Here is a 19,203-nt window from a genome sequence, read left to right on the forward strand (position 1 = left end):
CTTTCCTTTTGGAAAATTCTGGTGGTCAAAGTGGGGCAGATGTGGGAGGGATTTTCTCCTGAACTTTCTCCTTTAGGTGATGTGAGAAGATGGGTAATGACTGTTTGGAAGGGGCACCTGGGTGGCTCAGTCATTAAGCTTCTGCCTTCGGCTCAGGTCATGATCCCGGGGTCCTGGCATCGAGCCCCGCATTGGGCTCCCTGCTCAGCAGGAAGCCTGCTTCTCCCTCTCCCACTCCCCCTGCTTGTGTTCCCTCTCTTGCTGTATCTCTCTCTGTCAAATAAATAAAATCTTTTAAAAAATAAATAAATAAACCCAGATCTTTAAAAAAAAATGACTGGTTGGGAGATAGAAGTGGAGATGAAAGTACAGGTGAATGAAGCAGAGGAACAAAGGTAGGGCAGAGAGAGTTGACTGAGGTATCTGAGCTAACTGGAATGGGACGGTGTTTGGGAAGAATGGATGAAGTAGGGCTCCTATACACGAGGATGGAGGTCTTTGGAGGCACCTGTCACCCTGGAGCCAAACAAGGGTTCAGTTAGGCCTGATTCTGTCCTGGAGGCAATACCCCCCAGCATGGGGGGTTTTAGTGTAAACCTAGTCTGCTAAGCTCTAGATTCCTACCCTGATTCCTTTGGGCTCCTCTTGTAAAGCCCTCTCCAACTCAGCCCCATCTCTCTTGCACCACCTGTAAGTCTCACATCCTGACCTCCTCTATCACCCCCCATCACATGCCTTCCCTGAAGCCTCCCCTGATGCCAAGGACTGTTGAGTAGGTAGATTCCTGCTCCATGCTCAGACAGAGGGGAGTCGCAGGAGTGGACTGAATCAACTGTGGGCAGAGCTGGCTTATGCAGGGCCTCATAGACAATGAAAAGGGGCTTTAACATCGGAATCGGTTCTAAATTTAGAAAAAACGGGGGGGGGATAAAGCAGAGGGAATGAGAGCAGAAGTCAGTGAGGCCATGGCACTGCCCACACAAGTCATGGGGTGGTGGCTTGGGGTAAGGTCCTAGAGGTGGTGGTGGAGGACTGATTGAGAGAGGGTTTCACCCTCTCTGAGGACTCCTCCTTCCCTCGGGATTCTGTCCATGCATATTCTTGCTCTTCTTCACCAGGATGAACAGGGTTTCCTCACACACCACATACTCATTCCATGCTTCTAGAACGTCTTCTGGGATTATCGACTTCACAGTGCATACCTCTTCTCAAAGAACAAGGTACAGCAGAGGCCAGAGGAACCCTCATCAGGACCCTAGTTTCTGCAGCTCCAGGTCACCTCAGGGACTTGAATATAGACCCCAACATGGACTCCCCACCTTCTGGAACAGGTTCCCCTCAGATAGACCAGGACCCCAGAGAGGGAGAAGAAAAAGCACTTAATCTGTCTTGAAGGCCAAGATGGTAGTTAGCAGAGATGGCAGGAACGTGGAGGCCAGAACGAACCTGGGGATGGTGGTGAACTGGCTCAAGGGGGGTGGGGGCGGGGTGGGACACTTCACCCCCTCACATGCCCATGGGGCCAGAATAGGAGGGGCAGGCAGGAGGTAGAAATGCCAGCCCAGGAGAACAGAGGAAGGCTGTGCATTCCGGAAGATTTCAGGTCACCACCAGAGCTCCTGGAACCTGCACACAATGGAAAACTGCACAGCCAGCCCTGGGAAATGAGTGTCTGTAAGTAGAAAGATTGAGTCCCCTGTGGTGGCCATGGGCCCCCGCCCATCCATCCCTGGGGATCAGCTTCTGGAGGCTCCGCCCCAACCAAGCGGGGCTGGCTCTGGCCAGAAGAAAGGAAAGAGCTTAGTACAAACATAAATACCTTTAATGAAAGCCAAGAGCACTCTGCAGAGCCCTGGTAGGAGGCAGGGGTGCTGCTACTCCACCAGACTGGCTAGGCTAGAGGCCCCAGGAGGCAGGCGAGCGCCAGAGCAGCCGCCAGCAGCGGGGGTGTCGGGGTGGGGGTGGGTGCAGATGCTCTTGCCTGCAGCGTCTCCTGGTTGGTCTCAGGGCCTGTGCCATGCTCCCTAATACGCACAGGGGTGCCGCACAGAGCATGCAAGTTATCCGGGTGTGCGGCCCGGCGAGCTTCTTGCTGTAGTGACTCCCACACAGCGGTGGCCTCCTCTGGGCAGTGCAACAGGACTCGGGAGGCACAGATGTGGAAGTCATTCCAAGACCTGTTAAAGGCTTGGAGTTAGGATAATTTGGTGGGGCAAAGAGGTTTTTATAATGGGAAGGGAAAGGTTCAGGCCCCAGGGTGGTGGGGGGTCCCACAGTTAGGTGGCTGTCTTCACACCTGCTCTTACCTGCAGACAGTCTCCAGCTCGCCTCCAAGACCCATGCCGTCCCCCAAGCGGATGAGACACTCCGCGAAGCCCTGGTATATGGTGTCACAGCCCCCTCGGCCCGTTGCAGCTGCTGCCAGGGGAGATGCAAGGACTAGGGGTGGGGGTGGAGAGTGTTTGATAGGACGAGCCGCCCCGCCCCCCTTCATGGCCAAGCCCCTGGGGGCTTGTTTACCTTGATATGCTTGGGGGACGTGACTCAGCGTGAAACAGAGGCACCCACGGGAACCAACGGGCATGTCTGGGGATCCACCTGCACTGGCTCCCCTCTGGGCACAACCCGGACAGGATATGTGGAGAGCGGGGGGAAGGAGGTGTCTTGTCCCAAGGGGTTGGCTCTTTCTCTGAGCTTCTAGGGTGACAGGTCAGGTGAGGATGGTCCAAGTGAAGGAGTCAGGACACAGAGAAGAGGGGCAGGGTCCAGGGCTATGGGCTCCCTTAACTGTCCTGCAGGCTGGACAAGCTTACTTGGCCATCCCACCCCATCCCCAAAGACAGGTGTTCTCAGCCAGGTAGAGCAGGATAGGTGGGGCCAGACCAGGTCAGACCCTAAGAGAGGGCCTCGGGGGTCCCACGGCTGGTCTAGGGGGTTTCACAAGAGCCTAGGTCTCCCTTCACCAGAATGGGCAATGTGGAATTTTGGGGTCCTTTCCCCTTGACTAGGTGTCAGTTCATGCCCATTTTGCATCCTGAAGCCACTGGCACGTATTATCCGCTCCCTGAAGCCCTCGCACCTCCTCTCCAGCCTGGTTCCCAGGGTTCAGGAAGGCTGGGCCTCAGCTCTCACACGCCCTATACCTAGACCGGGAAGAGGGTGTGCCGCCCAGCCGCTAAGCTGGGTCCAGCACTCCCGCACTCACCAAGTGGTAGCAATAGCAGCAACAGCCCCAGCACACCGGAAGGTCGGGGCAGTCTCTGGCGGTGCTGACAGGAGCAATAGCTGTGCATCATCCCCGCATCATCCCCGGCTGGGAGCCTAGTACTGGAGCTAGCAGCTTGGAAGCAGCTTGGAAGCTCAGCCCTTCGGCCCAGCCCCCGGAAGAAGGGATTGTGATTGGATGGGAGCCGGGGGCGGGGCCCAAGGCCAGCTGGCGGCCCCGCCCCAGTACCCAGACCGGGAAGGAGGGGAGGGACCCCAGAGAGAAGAGCTGGGGACACAGGCAACTGCAGAGCTGACCCCAGGGCCCTTGTCTCAGAGATGGAGAGGGGATCTGGGAAGGCAGCTGTGCAGATGAGGGTGGGTGTCCAGGCACCTGGGTTAGCCTAGGCAGAGCTCCACAAAGGGAAGAGAGAGGGGAGAGAGAACAAAGGTCCTTATCAAAGGTACACCAAAAACACACACATACTCCATTTTATTCCAAAAGCATTTAATTGAATTTCTCAATGTTTTTCAAAAACAAAAAGATCCAAATCGGAGGTAAAAAGGAACATGGAAAATTCAACTCAAGTGGTGTCATGATCTCAGGGGTCATGCTCCAGGCATGGCAGAACCCAAGAAGGCACAATACCCACCCTGGGCCCAGCCTAAACCTGCTGGTTACCACAGCCTATAGACCACAGCCAGTGCTCTCCCCTCAAACACCCCCGAGGTGGGAGCCTGAGCAGGTAAAAGAGTAGACATGACCCTGCTTTTGCCCTAGGCCTGTCTACTGGCCTTCAGTGCCTCCCCACCCCTGGGCAAGGCAGGCTTAGCTAAGGGAGGCTAGGGGTTACAAGGCCGTGCAGCATGAGACTGAGACGCCGGGCCACTTTGCCAAGTGAGTTGTGTGGCTCAGCCTGCAGGAACTGGAAGAGCTTCTGGCGCACCTGGGCCATGACGGAGCCCATGTGGTCCCGAGTGATGGGGTCACTGTGGTCCAGGTGCATCACAGCCTCTTCCAGGTAGCTGTGGTGGAAGAAAGGGACAGGATAAAGGTGGGCGCCAGCAGATGGGAGCGCCCCCTGGTGGCACTGAGGCCCAGAAGGACTGCTGACAAAGCGGGGGGCTCAAAGTCGGAGATGGATGGGGACAGAGGGGATTGGTGGAAAAAATTAGGAAGCAGAGTCAGGCAGGAGTCTCTGCTTGGACTGCTCCTCCACCTTCACCCCAGCCTGTCTCCTGATCCCCGAGTCCACTCACCTGAGCTTGAGGTCAGTTCGAGTACCAAGGTCAGAGGCCAGCTGCTGGATGAGGGAAAGGAGCACAGGCTGGGAGAGTGGGCAGGGTGGCTGCCCAAAAACCTGCCCTGGGTCCACAGTTTCACACACATACAGCACCAGGTTCAGGTCAGCAGCTGTCAGGGCCTAGGGAGAGAAGAGTGTTTATAGTTAAGGTCAGAAGGGAATACCTGCTTGTCTGGCCGTGTGGTTCGGGTGAGGATGACCAGAGGAGGGTACTGAGGGCTCCAGAGGGGGGATGCTCAGGAGCCCAGAGACAGTACTAGAGAACTGTGTTGTTACTCTGGGGGATCAGGAAAGGTTTCCTAAGAGGAGTGGTCATGAAGCAAGGTAAGCAGAGGTAGAAATTTCGAAAGGGTCCAGGCAGAGGGGAAAGAAGGGGAAACGGCCTGAAGCCAAAGAGAATCAAGAACAGTGTACTGCGGCCAGACCACCCAGAGCCTGGCAGGTAGGGTATGGTATGTGGGCCCTGTCAGGAGACGCCTGACCCTACCTGGACCTACTGCCTGGCATACCTGCTGGAAGGCCTGATTGAGGTGGCCCTGCTGCAGCAGCTGCAGGATATGGGCTTGCTGGGCCTGGCAGTCGAGGTGGGCAGCGGGGACAGGCGTGCCAGCAGCTGAACGCATGGCCTGCATGATGCTAGATGTCACGGTGGCCTGCTGCTCCTTGAGGGCTACACTCACCTCGCCCTTAACGATGCGCTGTACCTGTGCTAAAATGGATTCCTGCAGGCTGCAAAGGGAAGTGAGGGAGATGAGGTAGACAGGAAGTCTGGTCTGGCACTTTCCAAACCCGGCACCTTGCCCAATACCCTGCCCAAACCACACACCTGCCCACAGCCACGTGCAGCTGGTGCTGCACCTCAGCCCGGACGCTGCTGGACACGGTGGCCGCCATCTGCTCAGTGGCGCCCTGCAGTGTGCTGACCAGGCCCCGCAGCTGGGCCAACACAGGCTCCCGTGCCTCCTGTTCTCGCGCCTTCCGGCTCTTCATGTGGCTCTCCAGCTGCTGCAAGTCTGGAAGGCGACCACAGAGGCCATGAGAGGGATGGTAGGGGGAGAGGGGCAGCCCCTCCCACCGTGAGGCATATGACCCCACTCACACTCTTGCGTGCCCAGTCGGAAGCTATCATTGATCTGCTGGAACATGGCCTGGCAGCTCTTCTCAAAGGCTGGCAGCACCACACTCTGGAAGGCTTCACGGTAGGCGGCCTGCATCGGCCCCTGTAACGTGTCTGCAGCTGCTCGGGCAATGGCATCTGTCAGGTTCTGGGGGTAGAGGGAGGTCTGAGTTGAAAGGCTAAGCCCAAGTTGGCATGACCAGGCCCACCAACCACCAACCTCCCGCATCTCGGGCCCTATAGCACCTTGGACTTTAGCAGCTTGGAGATACTCTCTTTCATGCTACCCTCCACGGCTGTGAGCTTGGTGGCCACTGAGCTGCTCAGCTGGCCTGTCACTGGCTCCAGGCTCCTGGAGACACCTGTGGCAGGACCAGGAGGAATAGGTGGAGCCACAAAAGGCAGCTTGGCAGACAGGAAGCCCCACTCCCACCTGGCCCACCCAGAAGTCTCCACGCCCAGCTCACACGGAGGCACCGTCTTCTTGATCTCATCCCGCAGGCTGCGCTCCAGTCGCCCAGCTACAGCCGAAGACAGTGCCTGGGACAGTTGTTGGGTCAGCTGCTCCTGCAGCTGCCCACCCCGCTGCTGCCCCTCAGCCAGTGCCCGCTCCAGCCGCCGCTCTGCACTGTAGCTAAGGAATAGGCCTGGGGCAGGTCCCACATCCCTTCCTGGGCCAAGAATGCTGCTGCCGTCCCCACCCCTATGCCATGCCGGGCCATGACCCGTAAGGATACGCTCCTGCTCATGCCGTGACTCCAGGGCGCGTTCTACGTGGCCCGTGACAGTGCTCTGCAGGCCTTCAAGCTGGCTGCAAAGACGCCGCAGCAATTCTTCCTGGCTGTGCCGCAGCTCTGCCAGCTCCCTCTGCTGTTGCCAGATCAGTGCTGGCCAGTCCTCAGGAGGTTCTGCCACCTGCCAAGAGCACCGACAGGCAGGTGATGCCTGCCCCATACATTCCCACGCACCAGACCAGGGAATGGCCCAGAGCTCTCCCCCATCCTCACAGGGAGAAGTCTCAGAAATAGAAAGGCCGTTACTTCACTTACCTGGTGCTCCATGAGCCGGGATCCCACAGCCGAATCCCTGCCATGGACAAGCAGCACCTCAGGCCATGTCACGCAGGGCAGCCGGAGGACCACCCCTCTCCCGGGCCACAGGACCCCACCCCCTACCCGTCATCTTTCTTGCCCTTTCTCTTAAGCTTGGGTGAGGCTCGAGGAGAACCCTTGGTCTTCCAGTCCTTGGCCGGTAGCCGTGGAGGGGGAACTTTGGCGCCAAAGCCTCCTGCGGCAGAGGCAAGGCTAGCCACCTCATCGTCATGGTCACTGTGAAAAGGGGAGGGAGAAAAATCAGCCCCGACCCACTTGCGGGCCCTCCCTCATGAGAGGAACAGTGTAGGGTGGTACCCACCTTTGCTCAGCACTGGCGTCCTGGCTGTCATGCTGCTGCAGCAGGTGATAAGGTGGGCGGTGGAAGGCCAGGCTCTTGTGCTTCTCCTGGAGGCCATTCCTGGGACTGAAGGAACAGGCCAACTCAACAGCGGATGACTCTACCTGAAACCCCTCCCACCAGCACACGTTCCCCTCCCAGGTTCCTCACCTCTCTGCTAGGCTGCTGCAGGTCTCACGAGTAATGTCTGGTGCCGTAGGCCAGACCTGACTGTCAGGGGCTGTGGCCTCCTGGGTCAATGCTGCCTCCAAAAGGGAAGGGGTACTATGCCGATCCCCATCCCCAGGGCCTCCATCCAGGCCAAGCTGGGAGCCAAGCTCGGGCCCCGGCCGGGGCCGTGGGGACAGCAGGTGTAGCGCTGAGGCAGCTGAGGCCATACTGTCTGGCTCAAGACCCTCAGGAGCAGAGGAGACAAAACCACGGGACAGGGCCTCAGAGGCGATCTCAGGGATGTCCTGGGACAGGGCAGTGGAAGCTGAGGAGATAACATCAGGGGAGCGGGTGCGGCTGGGAGAAGCCTGGGGTAGCCCCAAGGGCTCCACTTCCTGTAGCTCCAGGGACAGTGCAGAGGCAGCAGTAGGCACCTGAGGCGGAGCAAAGATGGGGCTTAGGTGGTGGGGTGTGGGGGTGGGGGGCACACAGAAGAGGCCTGACGTCTGCAGCGACGGGACAATGGAGAAGGGGGATTCAGGTCAAAACTCCCACAGCCCAGGAGGAGAGGAGGTGGGGATGGATACAGGCTGAGAAGCTGCCCTCCAGGGAACAGGGGAGGCTGGGATGACCTCAGTGAAAGACCTCAGGTGCTGTGGGAGGAAAGTGCCACCAAGCTTCCCACTACCACATACCTGCCACCCTGCACTTCATACACACCCACACACACACCTGCCCAGGTGCTTTGGGAGTCAGTTTGTCAGCTGGCCCTGGGAGCAGGCTGGGCAAGAGGCTGCGTGGGCTTGCTTGCAGGCCACTGCTGCTGCTCAGCGCCAGACTGCCATCCAGTTGCAGCTTGGGGCTCAAGGTCAGCTCCTCAGGCGGCCTGCTGGCAGGAAGGCGGAGGTGTAGCAGCCAGAGCTTGGCATCACCTGGCACCAGCCCCCGCCATCCCCCAACTCTGACCGTCGCTTCACCTGGGCAAGGACGGCTCCACAGCTGAGGCGCTGCTCATGGCAGACACAGCTGTAAGAGAGGAGGAGCTGGGGCTGGAGCTGGAGCTGGAGCTGCTGGGGGATGCAGTGATCTGGGGAGATGCAGGAGAGTAAGGCTGTGGCCTGCACGTGGGGCGGTCCGGGGGCCCCCTGCCCTGCGCCCCACACCCCTCCCCCAGCACACCTGCTGCAGGGAGGCGCTAGGTGTCATGAAGGCGTCAGGTGTCATCAGCTTGGGCTTGGTCTCACTGCTCAGACTGAGGAAGTCAGCGGGCGCAGGCAGCTCCACTATGCGTCGGGGGTCGGGCTGGGAGCCTTGGGTAGATGACCCCAGGCCATCAGAGCCCAGTTCAGGTCGAGACTCTCCAAATGCTGTGGGGAAAGCTGCCACTTGAGTCAGATCTCAGACCCTGGTCAGTCTAACCTGCCTCCCTCTTACACCTCACTCACTGAAGTCCTCATGGGCAGTGTGGGTGGGGAGCGGGGCCACCACATCAGGGTTCAACTGCGGCTGGAAACGGATCTGCACATCCTGCAAGGCCCTACAGGCAGAGAAGGGTGAGCATGGGAGAGAGCTCAAAGAGGCCAACATCAGTAGGGTGGAGAGGGGCACAGACAGGGCACAGGTCAGATTCCCCAACACACTCACTTAGTATGCACACAAAAGAGTTTGATGAGCACACCAGCTGCAGACTCCATGGCACCAGCTCCGTGGGTCCCATCTACGAAGACAGCGCGGGCAATTAAGCCCTGGCCCTCTATGCCTCCACACTTCGCTACAGACAAACATGTTCCCTGACCCTGAGCAGCTCACCAGCCCCTAGGCTGTCATTCTCCTCCTCGGCAGGCAGAACCTCAGTGTGCCGCAGTCGGCAGCGACTCACAACCTGGATACCGAAGCTCAGCACAGGATGGGTGAGCAGGAACTCAGAGATTGAGCTGAAGCAGGCACGGCCTTCCTCCTGGTTCTGCAGCAGTTCCATCACATAGAGGACCTGCACACACAGTACACTCACAGCTGGGCTCAGAGGCTGGGAGTGCTGGGGCTGTGCCCAACACCCCTGCCTCCCTGACGATACCAGCTCTGCCCAGGCTGTCCCCACGAGAGCCTACCTTCCGTTGCACGTCGCTGAGAATAAGGTATTCTGCTGAGAGGTCCAGACAAACCTTGAGGCTGGGGGGTACACTCACTGAGCTGAAGATATCTGGGGAGAAGCTGTGGGGCCGGGGAGGCAGGATTAATGAGACAGAAAGTGGAAAGAGCCCAATCTGTCACCCTGCTGCCCCTGCTCAGCCTCTGCTTACCGAATGGTCTGGAGGCAGGTCCAGGACACCGTGCACCACATCTTGAGCTCCCGATTCTGGTCAGCACCAGTGATGAGGAACCTCCAGAAAGGGACTCTGCAAAGCAGCAAGGCATCGAATAGCTGGCTGGGCCCCCTACTGGAGAACCAAGGTCCAGCCCTCTACCCGCCTGCCTGCCCACTCACTCACTCAGGGTCCTGTTTCTTGTGGTTGTCACAGAACAGGAGGCAGGAAAGGGACCGCCCATCATGAGGTTTCCATTCATGCAGACACCTGCAAGGAGGCAGACAAGGGACATGAGTGGATGATCTTGTCCTCACCTGGGGGCTACTTCGCTTGGTCCCTCAGGGGGGGGGGTCTTGGTCCCTCAGGCCCTGCCTTACCTTGGCTCATCCTGCCCCTCAATGTAGATCTGCCAGAACTTGACAAAGCCATCATGGCTTGCAGTAGCCAGGACAGTCCCATCAGGTGAGAGGGCCCCTTCACTCAGGCACTGGGAAGAACCCAAAGAGCCTTGCTTTGCCACCTGACTAGTGGTGGGAGCAAGCCCTTCTCCGGTGAGGATGGCAGTGAGCTGAGCTGACCCACAGTGGATGTGTATGTCTGTATCAAAGCCTCACTAAATGAGGGGCTGTAGAGAAGACCAGCCTCGCAGGGTTCAGCAGGTTAGGTGTGCACTCTATAGGTAAGGGTCACTTTGTGTTCAGAGTTCCCATGGGCAGAGTGCCAGTAAACCTGCCTGCGCAGCTGAAGGTTCAAGGAAGAGATGAGGGGCATAAAGAAACGGGAGGGCAGGGGGGCAGTCAGTGGCAGGCTTACAGTGCTGTGGCCTTTTACCACGATGAAGCCTTGCTTGATTTGGCTGACACGCACAGGCCAGGTGCTGTGGTTGGCACGGAGCATGTCCAGATCCCACACCTCAGCCTGGAGGGTACAAGGTGAGTGTTCAGCCCCTGCCCACACCATGGCTTCTCTGAACCCTTCTCTCCCCCCATGCCTGGTTCCCTCACCCGGTCCTCGTGCAACAGGGCCACCGTGGGGCTGCCCTCCTCACAGCAGTCCTCACTCTCCTCCGGGATGAAGGGGCACCAGATGATCCTGCGGAAGTGGTTCAGTGCTGTGCCCTCTGGCTGCTGGATGTGGACCAAGATCTCTTCTCTGAGCACGGTGTTAAGGGCTAAACAGGTGGATGATGAGGTTTGTCTGGTAGCCCCCACCCCGCCCCAGAGAAAGGATACTGAATTTTGCCATTAACCAGAGCCAAGCGCCACACGAACAGGTTGCCTGCCTCATCCAGGCAGGCCAGCTGTGAGGAATTGAGGTGTGCAAAGGCCAGATCAGCCACACTGCCTGTGAAGCCCTTGAGCAGGGTCCGCTCTGAAGTGCTGACACTGATCACCCGCACCATCGCCGAGCCGTTGTTGGCAGCTGGAATCAGAAGAGCGGGAGGTCCTGAGGAAGTATCCAGGCCCGGGCAGCAGCAGAGAAGCCCTGCCCTTGCCTGCCTCTTTGCCACTACCAGTCTCAAGCTCAGTTTTCCCCTCAGCTCCCCAAGGCCTGTCAGAGGTGGAGGCAGGATAGACAAGCCTTCTATTGTACCCTAAGAGCTGAGTGGGCTGAGTGGTCTGACACTGGATCTGCATCTCTGGGGCTTCTAGCAGAACACCTCCCTCCTCTCTCCTGCCCCTACTCACCCCGAATGGCATAGGCCAAGAAGGAGTTGGACACAGCTATCAGGTTGCCATAGTAATATTTCTGTTCCCAGTCATACTTGGCCACAGGCTGGATTTTCACCTGAGAACAAAGGATGAAGAAGGTCGTAGAGGCTGAGGGCTAGGGTAGATTTATCAGGGCCTAGTTGATCTCCAGCATCCCTGGGGATACGAGAGCCACATGTGTGAGCCCAGCCACCTATTCACAACTCTTGGGGCCAGATTCCCACAGAGATTTGGCCGCTAACCCTGGCTTCCTGAGACTGAGGCACACTACCTGTCAAGGTGATCATCACAATAACTGGCAGCATGGGAGGGGAGGGAGAGGCTTAATGTGCCCACATCCGCCATACATGCCACAACGTCGTGGTGCCCACCTTGTTGCTGCCCCGTGCTTTGCTTGAGATGCTAGAGTCACTGCTAGCCACAATCTCCACCTCCTTGGCCAAAATCCCGATGCATGTAGAGCTGTCATCTCCTGTGAGGCAGCTAGGGGGAGGGGTGCACAAGCTTGACTCCTGTTCCCGCAAAGTCTCAATGGGCAGGGTTGGAAGGGGGAGAGAATACAACCACTCTGGTGAAGGTGTCAAGTCCAGATGCTCAACTCTGCCTGGTCCACTGGTCCCCATACCCACAGCTCCCTTTGCTCACCTCCCTCCTTAGTAATGGGCCTATTTCCATGCTAAAATGGAAGCCCAGACTTCAGATCCAGCCCAAGCTCTTGAGCTTGTCCTTGCCCCTCATCCTAGTACAAATATAATGTGGTTAAGTACACCACCCCAAGGACCCCAACACCACCATTGCCATTTCCCAGACACTCACATGACCTGCTTTTCCTGAAGGTTAATAGGTGGCATGGCCCGGAGACCAGGCTTGTTTGCTGAAGTACCATCACCTGAGCAGAGGGGGTCTGGGACAAGAAGCCCATTGAGATCCCCATTGTAGGCATTAGATGGCCGCTGGCTCTCTGCACTGGGACCTGGGGACAGAAAGGTCCACTCTGTTGAGGTTGTTCCACCTGCCCACTGGCCTCTCCTCCTGCAGAACTTCATTTAAGAACCATGAGGTCCTCGGGACACCTGGGGGGTCAGTCAGTTAAGCGTCTGCCTTTGGCTCAGGTCAGGATCCCAGGGTCCCCTGCTCAGTGGGGAGCCTGCTTCTCCCTCTCCCTCTGTGGTTCCCCCTGCTTGTGCTCTCTCTGTCAAATAAATAAATAAAATCTTAAAAAACAAAACAAAACAAAACAGGGAGCCATGTCAGTGAGGAGGAGTACCCTTGGTTCATCTTTTGTTCCATAAACACTGATGGTTGACACAATGTCTGCAAGGACCAAAGACATGCATGTTTTTGGAGTAAAGCCATCAAGAACCCTGTGAAGCCAATTAATATTTAGGCCCAGATTAGCACAGAGGGACTCTGTACTTGAGGGAAAGCATGGGAAGGGTCAGGACAGACTTCATAAAAGGAGGTCCATCAGAGCCAGTGTGGCTGGAACACACAAACATAGGAAAGATGGAGGAAAGACAAGCCACAGAGGTCTGAGATATGAAGCTTGGGTGCTTAAATTCTCCCTGTGGCATTGAGAGCCACACAGAGTTTTAAACGGGAAGGTGACCTGGTCTGCTATGGCCAGAAGAATGACTGCTCTAAAGCAGCATGTAGGATAGTTAAGAATCCAGGTAAGAGATACCAGGTCCTAGACCAAGACAGTGGCAGATGGTAGAGAAGGGAAGATGGGCTCCCAAGGCATGAAAGGACACTGGTAAGATGTAGGAGTAAGAAAGAAAGAAACCAGCCCCTCAAAGAAATGGCTCAGAAGAAGCCACCTTGGGCAGGTAACCTCAGAAAGAATGGACACGAAGGAGCTGGACAATGGAGAGAAACTCTAGGATAAGGTGTGTAGTCAGGAAAGGCAGCATTTCAGTTGCTTGCCGTTGGCTATTTCAAGCACCCTCATAGGCTCGGATACCACCCTAAAACTCCCAGGTGACAAGGAGACTAGGGCTCCACACTGAAAAACATGGCAAGTTTCTAGTCATAAAATAGTCTGGCATCTGACATGGTCCTCCAGTGCCTCCAGAGGAGACAAAAAAGAGCTATTTGGCAAATGGGGCAATTAAGTACCAATCAACATATAAGGAATTAAGTGGAAAACCTCCAGGCCACTTCACTTGGATCAGAGACACTTTAGCTGCTCAGGGGTAAGCTGGCCACTCTCCCTCCCAGGCAGGCTACCACGAGGACAAACAATCTGCAAAATATTGGCCATGCCAGACTCTACCAAACCTTTGAGCATTCTAGTCTTCACAGAGCTGATGAGCATGAGAGGTCTAAGCCAAGCTCACAAGTAAAGGGAGCACAGACTCCAGGTGTGGGGCAAAGTGCTCAGTGGTTTCAGGCCGCAGATGGATTTTCCCCAGGTGGCAAGGGGTAGCTAAACCCACCCAGTGTGAGCACCAGTGCCTGCTTTCAAAAGCAGCTAGTTTGGGCCTCCCAGCAAGTTTAAGAACAGGGTTTGAAGAAACACCAATTCTCAGCTGTGGCCACTGCATACCCCACACCACCATCACCAGCTGGTCTTTCAACCACTACAACTTTTCACAGGTCCCCAGACCTGTCAGGAAACTGGTGCCTTCACACATGCTATTTCTTCTTTGCAGAGTGCCATTCCTGACACCGAATCACCTGTTCATATTATTAACACCTAGCCTGAACATTGTCTTCTCTCTCAAATCTGTTCTCAGGCACTCTCCAGCCCCAACCTCAGTACCCTGTTTCCATCACAGTACCAAATTACTCCTTTTTTTTTTTTTTCCATTGACAACAGCATTATATTACAACCTCATTAGTTCTCTATGTCCTGGGGGCTCTTTGAGGGCAGGAGCAGCTCTGAGGTATCACTGCAAGCCCATGTAAAGTCTAAATGAATGGAAATATAAACTAGTGCTTGCAGATGTTTGTAGCCTAATCCAATCAGGGCCGTGCAGTCTGTGATTTGCTTTAATCCCAGAAAGGACATAAAACGGGGGTGGTCACCTGCCTCCTGAAAATCAATTTTAGAACAGCAGGCCTGGAGTCTGTATTCCAGAGTAAAGGGCAACTTGCAGAGGGTGACCAGTGGCTCCTCAGCACAGTGCTTAGGTCTAGACCCAGAACTCGGCCTCTGAACTATATGGCATAAGGATGGGGAACCTGAGCTAGTCCCAGGAACACTTCAGACCTTGGAGCCAGGACAGGAAGGGGCCCCTGCGGATTGAAAGAAGGAACCTCACCTTCAGCAGAGACGCTGAAGGACGAGGCACAACGGCCTGGCACCGGGATGAGAAGGGATCTGCACCCTTGTGGGGCACGCTCAGGAATTTACTGCTCCAACCCTCGTCTTACCTCATCAGCCAGGAAGATGCGGTATGGGTCCTGAGGGACCTGCGGACCCTGAGGTCCGCGCCGCCCTTCTGCCCGCTCGCCAAAGGCCCACCCCCGCTGTCCCGGCTCACCCCCCGCGGGCCGGTCCAGCTTGAGGATGTCCCGCAGGTGCTGCGTGGCGTCCTCGATGTCGATGCTCGCGCAGGAGGAGGCCATGGGCCCAGCCGCGGGCGCCTCGTCCGCGCCGCGTTCGTTTCGCTGCCGACGCGCACGGTGCAGCCGCGCACAGCCCTGCCGGGACCAGGCACCAGGACACCGGTCACTCGACTCCGTCCACCCGCAGCCAGCAAACCGCCGCCCGCGCCGCGTCCGTGTACCCCACCGGCCCCACCAACCGCCTCCACTTCCGGCCCGCCGGAGCGCCGGCTCCCGGAACCCGCGCGGGGTGGAGAAGAAAGGTTCCGGGCTGGGGGGCGGAAGCTTCGCTGCTCCTGGACCCCTTGGTCAACGGGCGTTCCTCAGGGCTGAGGTAGAGCAAATGTCCACGTACTGGACCGCCCAAACCCCTATTCGGCTCAGGATATCCTGCCCAGTCTATGTCCATTCCCAGAACATGGGCTCATGATGGGCCTGGAACTGGATCAACTCAGCCGCCCAGGTTACAGTCCCTAAGACCCTACCAAGGAAGAAGATGAATTGGTACGAGCCTAGGTTTCCCTTTGGGGAAATGGGGCAGGGCAACCCAAGGTCTCAGGGGAATCATAAGCCAAGGAATTGCAAGGGGAGATGGTCAAACCATGAACATCACATTGTTAATGTCCCCCAGCATCCCCTGCCCACCCAGGCCTGACACCCTCAGGCAGGAAGAAAGAAACCAGAGTTTACAAACACCTCTTTATTGCAGAAATTTCAGGCACAGGTACATGGAAGAAGCTGTATTGCAGATTTTATACAGGGTGGTGTAAGAGGCACCTACCTCTCTCCCAACCCCCACTCCCCAAACACACAGCATCCTAAATCAGTCCCACTGAAATCTCCTGAATTTGTGGCCTTCTAAAAACAGCACATCATCCAGTCCTGTGCTCAGTGTATCCCGACAACTTGTGGGGGTCTGAGGAGTCCTTGGCCTCCATCCATAGTGCAGGAAGGAAGGGGGAGTGCAGGTCAGGCATAACTGTGGTGCCCTCACCAACCCTGAAACCCCTAACAGGGCACCAGCCCAAGACCTGGGTTTGGTTCTAGCTTCTGGTTGCTACCTTGCCACCAGGTTTATACCACCAGAGGTCTCAGGGCTAAAGGGCTAGTTCTGCAATGGGCAAGGCCTCTCTCCCCCAAAGTGAGAAGCAGAAACTGCCCCAACAGTTAAGATTTCCTGGGACTTGAAAACAATGTGAAGGTGTGTGTGTGTGGTGAGAGAGGAAGCAGGAGGCTTAGAGATGCCTTGCAGATGTCTGAGGGGTGAGAAATCCCAGAGCACAAATCCCTCAAACTCAGACTCTGATTGCCTACTTTCGTAACTCTAAGTCTATACTCCAACCCAACTGGGCCTGGCTCTGTGGGCAATGGAGGCTGGGCGTTCTGGGCATTCACCTCCGGGCAATGATATCCAAAGCAGGTGGGACAAAATCTGAGTTGCCCTCTGCTTGGCTTGGGGTTTGTGGGGTACCCTGGATGTGATCCTGACCGTTCTGGGGGGTAGAACAGGATCCTCTCCTCAAACCTTTGCTCATTTTATACAGGGTAGTTTTGCTGAGGCCTCAGTCCAGAGCACCTGAACCTGATGAGTCACTTTCAGTGGGATTCTAGATCATCTCTATTACCAGAGCCCTGATCCTACCCAATGTAGGAGTCATCAGAACTGACTGCAGAGGCTTCAGTGCAAAGGAAGCTTTGGGCCGGACCTGAGCTCTGTCTGCAGTTCAGTTTTCCAAGACCAGGGGGACTGAGGTGGGGAATACTATGCCCTACAGGGCTTCTGAGAGAAGCTAGCTGGGAGTGCTGCTTCAGCAGTTTTCTCTTTGCAACAGGTATTGCTGAGTTGGGGGAGAGGTGGGAAGGTGAGACATGAGAGAGCCAATGGGGCAGGGTGATTACTGATGCCCAGCCAACTATTAAACTAATTAAAACAATTTAAACTGTTAAGAAAATTTTGTGGTTTTATTGTATCATGAGGCATTGAAACATCCGAACAAATCAATATCTGGGCGGTGAGGCAGCTGCTTTCTCCTTCACTTCTTTGGGTTACTAGAGCAACTTGTCAGTAGATTAAAAAAAAAAAAAAAAAAAAGACAACCTTTTGCATTACTTAAGTCTTTCCAAGGCATGCGCTGGTACAACACAAACTTCTCCTGTCAGATGCAACTAGTCTAGCATCCAAACATCATGCACAATACCTCGGTAGCAGCGCGCTGCGCCCGCTCCCGCCGCGGCCCTGCTCGTTTGTGTATGATATTTGGGGCATCTGGAGGAGTGTGAATAGTATCAGGAAGAGGAGGGAGGAGGAAACAGCATGAGTGCCTGGCTGGGAGGAGGTCAGCCAAAATTGTGCAGGGCAAGCCTGAACATGTCATTGGTGCAAACCCAAGCATCGTTGATGTTCTTTAATAGGAACATCTGGTGGAACCCCATGATGGGGTCTTCATCAGCCTGTGAGGAGAAAGAAAATGATTCAGTTAGTGGGCCAAAGAACAGGAAGGTAGTTCAGTGGTAGGGGAACAGGACAAAAGAATGCTGACTTTGGGATCAGACCCTACTGTCTTGGACTTAAATTCCAGTATAGCCAAGGGATACTTGTGAATGTGAATTGATACAACATACTGGGCACACAGGGGCTATGGATGGCAGCTCACACTGCTGCATGCACTCAAACTGCCGAGTAAGTCACCAGTTAGCTATTGCAACAGAGCAGAGAAAGGACCTGCTCTGAGCTCATGTCCCTAGGCACGGTGATCGGGTGCCTGGGTGGCTCAGATGGTTAAGCGTCTGCCTTCGGCTCGGGTCATGATCTCAGGGTCCTGGGATCGAGTCCCGCATCGGGCTCCCTGCTCCTTGGGAGCCTGCTTCTCCCTCTGCCTTTCTCTCTCGCTCTGTCTCTCATGAATAAAAAAAAAAAAAAAAAAAAAAAATCTAGGCACGGTGATCAATTTGAAAGACTTCTGCAGTGCTCACCACGTAACTTATAGTACCTAAAAACTAAACAGTCTTAGTATCTGTCTGATTACTATGCCAGTTAGTCCAATTAGGAGAAACTACAGCTAATACTGACTGTGACCAGGTAGGTGAGAAAAGCCTCAAAACTGAATTCACACTGTAATCACAGCTCTACAGAGCAAAAACGAAGCAATGCCACCAGGTGATGTTTCCTGTCATGTCATATATACAACAATTGCAACGAGAAAAGAAAGGCAAAACACCTTCAGCCAAACTGCAGAAGACCAGGATAAAGCCTAGTTAGGGTAGAAGCCCAGTTAACCACCTCGGCCTCTAACACTGCTGGGTTTTCTGGGAGTTATCATCAGCAAGAAGGCAAATCAGTTTTTTGGGGTTCTGAGTTGGACAGGAACACCAGAATGAACCTGAAGCCACGTAGGAATGGGCAAGGAATACTGACCCTAGCCTGGAAAGTGGGCACTGAGCCCCCTGGAGAGACCTCTTCACCCAAAAGGGCCTATTTGAGCACAAACTCTGGGCAGGGTATGTTGGGCAGGCAGGAAAAACGGACAGCAAAGTGCAGGCCAGAAGGTAGGTCCCTCTGGATCCATGGGTCCATGGCAGAGGCCTAGAGGCTCCCTCTCTCTGTCCTTGTATTTGACTCAGGAGGCTCCACCTAGCCTAGGGAGAAGGCATACAGACCTTCAGAGCCCCACGGTGACACAAGCCCAGGAGACTGGGACCTGGTCAAGGGACAACCAATTTGTCCTGCTTTAGGAAGGAGGAGAGGCTTTTCAGAAACTAAGAATCTGGCTTCAGTCTGCTGGAGCACAATGGGTACGAGTTCCTGGGAGAGTTCTTGGGGGACTGAGGAGCTAAAGGCTTTGAAGAGGACAGGTCTTGAGAAAAAGAAAGGAAAGTGCAAAGAGAAGCAGGAGTTCCAGGAATCTGCTTTGCTCAGCAGGTGGAGGAGCCAGCAGCCAGCTCAGGGAGTGGCAGCATGGACTCCAGCAGGTGACTGCGACTCAGCACCCAGCGGGCCCCTCTGGGTCCAGCTGCCTACAGAAAGCCCACTTACACCTCAGGGCAGTGCAAAGGCCCAGTAGCTTGGCATCACAGCTCCACCCTGCTCCTATACCTCTTGTCCCTTTTCCAAAAAGGCTCTAGACCAGTACTCTCCAATAGTACTTTCTGTAACAACAGGAATAGTCTATGTCTGGGGGCACCTGGGTGGCTCAGTTGGTTAAGTGTCCGACTCATGATTTCTGCTCAGGTCGTGATCTCATGGGTCGTGAGATCGAGCCCCATGTCAGGCTCTGCGCTCAGTGGGGAGCGTTCTGAAGATTTTCTCTTTTTCTCTCTCTCTCCCTTCCTCTGTCCCTCCCCCCACTCGCACACTCAAATAATCTTTTTTTTTTTTAAGATTTTATTTATTTATTTATTTGACAGAG

The 19,203-nt window shown here is 55.6% G+C and overlaps 3 protein-coding genes across 6 annotated transcripts in view; all 3 read right to left on the minus strand.

The window, feature by feature from the left end:
- Positions 1-1,807: 1,807 nt before the first annotated feature.
- On the minus strand, positions 1,808-3,537 carry NRN1L (neuritin 1 like). Its single transcript, XM_006730113.3, has 3 exons — positions 3,206-3,537; positions 2,307-2,439; positions 1,808-2,177 (listed from the first exon to the last, which is right to left on the minus strand). The coding sequence occupies exons 1-3, from the start codon at positions 3,294-3,296 to the stop codon at positions 1,892-1,894; spliced, it is 510 nt and encodes a 169-aa protein (XP_006730176.1). The 5' UTR covers positions 3,297-3,537; the 3' UTR covers positions 1,808-1,891.
- A 143-nt stretch (positions 3,538-3,680) lies between these two features.
- EDC4 (enhancer of mRNA decapping 4) lies at positions 3,681-15,005 on the minus strand. Of its 4 annotated transcripts, none has more exons than XM_006730100.3 (29): positions 14,734-15,004; positions 12,062-12,218; positions 11,617-11,728; positions 11,222-11,321; positions 10,766-10,955; positions 10,538-10,685; positions 10,347-10,451; positions 9,911-10,020; positions 9,717-9,800; positions 9,528-9,623; positions 9,336-9,438; positions 9,037-9,217; positions 8,872-8,944; positions 8,673-8,764; positions 8,407-8,594; positions 8,205-8,314; positions 7,960-8,113; positions 7,228-7,661; positions 7,039-7,143; positions 6,801-6,953; positions 6,675-6,711; positions 6,363-6,540; positions 6,093-6,248; positions 5,872-5,987; positions 5,608-5,773; positions 5,335-5,521; positions 5,018-5,237; positions 4,465-4,628; positions 3,681-4,230 (listed from the first exon to the last, which is right to left on the minus strand). In XM_006730100.3, exons 1-29 carry the CDS (start codon positions 14,816-14,818, stop codon positions 4,038-4,040), a joined length of 4,197 nt encoding a protein of 1,398 aa, XP_006730163.1. In that variant the 5' UTR covers positions 14,819-15,004; the 3' UTR covers positions 3,681-4,037. The 4 variants fall into 4 exon arrangements, with proteins under 4 accessions (XP_006730163.1, XP_081663525.1, XP_081663524.1 ...); XM_081807399.1 differs by having other exon boundaries at positions 7,960-8,116; XM_081807398.1 differs by having other exon boundaries at positions 7,960-8,116; positions 8,407-8,606.
- Positions 15,006-16,738: 1,733 nt separating this feature from the next.
- The window catches only part of NUTF2 (nuclear transport factor 2), a 15,002-nt gene continuing 12,537 nt past the window's right edge, over positions 16,739-19,203 (minus strand). The window contains exon 3 of the mRNA XM_081807874.1: positions 16,739-17,301. Coding sequence (XP_081664000.1) covers positions 17,135-17,301 — 167 coding nt within the window. The 3' untranslated portion in view covers positions 16,739-17,134. The remainder of the gene's footprint in view (positions 17,302-19,203) is intronic.

Source organism: Leptonychotes weddellii, chromosome 16, assembly GCF_054177405.1.
Source record: "Leptonychotes weddellii isolate Sample4059 chromosome 16, ASM5417740v2, whole genome shotgun sequence".
In the NCBI taxonomy this organism is placed as follows: domain Eukaryota; kingdom Metazoa; phylum Chordata; class Mammalia; order Carnivora; family Phocidae; genus Leptonychotes; species Leptonychotes weddellii.

Bases quoted from the DNA above. Each gene is read 5' to 3' on its own strand.
- NRN1L (XM_006730113.3), bottom strand. From the start codon at position 3,296: ATGATGCACAGCTATTGCTCCTGTCAGCACCGCCAGAGACTGCCCCGA. The intron at 2,440-3,205 runs GTGAGTGCGGGA...CCCCACCCCTAG, and splicing joins GCTGCTATTGCTACCACTTG to TCCTTGCATCTCCCCTGGCA. The intron at 2,178-2,306 runs GTAAGAGCAGGT...AGCCTTTAACAG, and splicing joins GAGCTGGAGACTGTCTGCAG to GTCTTGGAATGACTTCCACA.
- EDC4 (XM_081807397.1), bottom strand. From the start codon at position 14,818: ATGGCCTCCTCCTGCGCGAGCATCGACATCGAGGACGCCACGCAGCAC. The intron at 12,219-14,733 runs GTGAGCCGGGAC...TTCTGTCCCCAG, and splicing joins GCTGGACCGGCCCGCGGGGG to GTCCCAGTGCAGAGAGCCAG. The intron at 6,541-6,674 runs GTAAGTGAAGTA...TGCTCTTGGCAG, and splicing joins CCCGGCTCATGGAGCACCAG to GTGGCAGAACCTCCTGAGGA.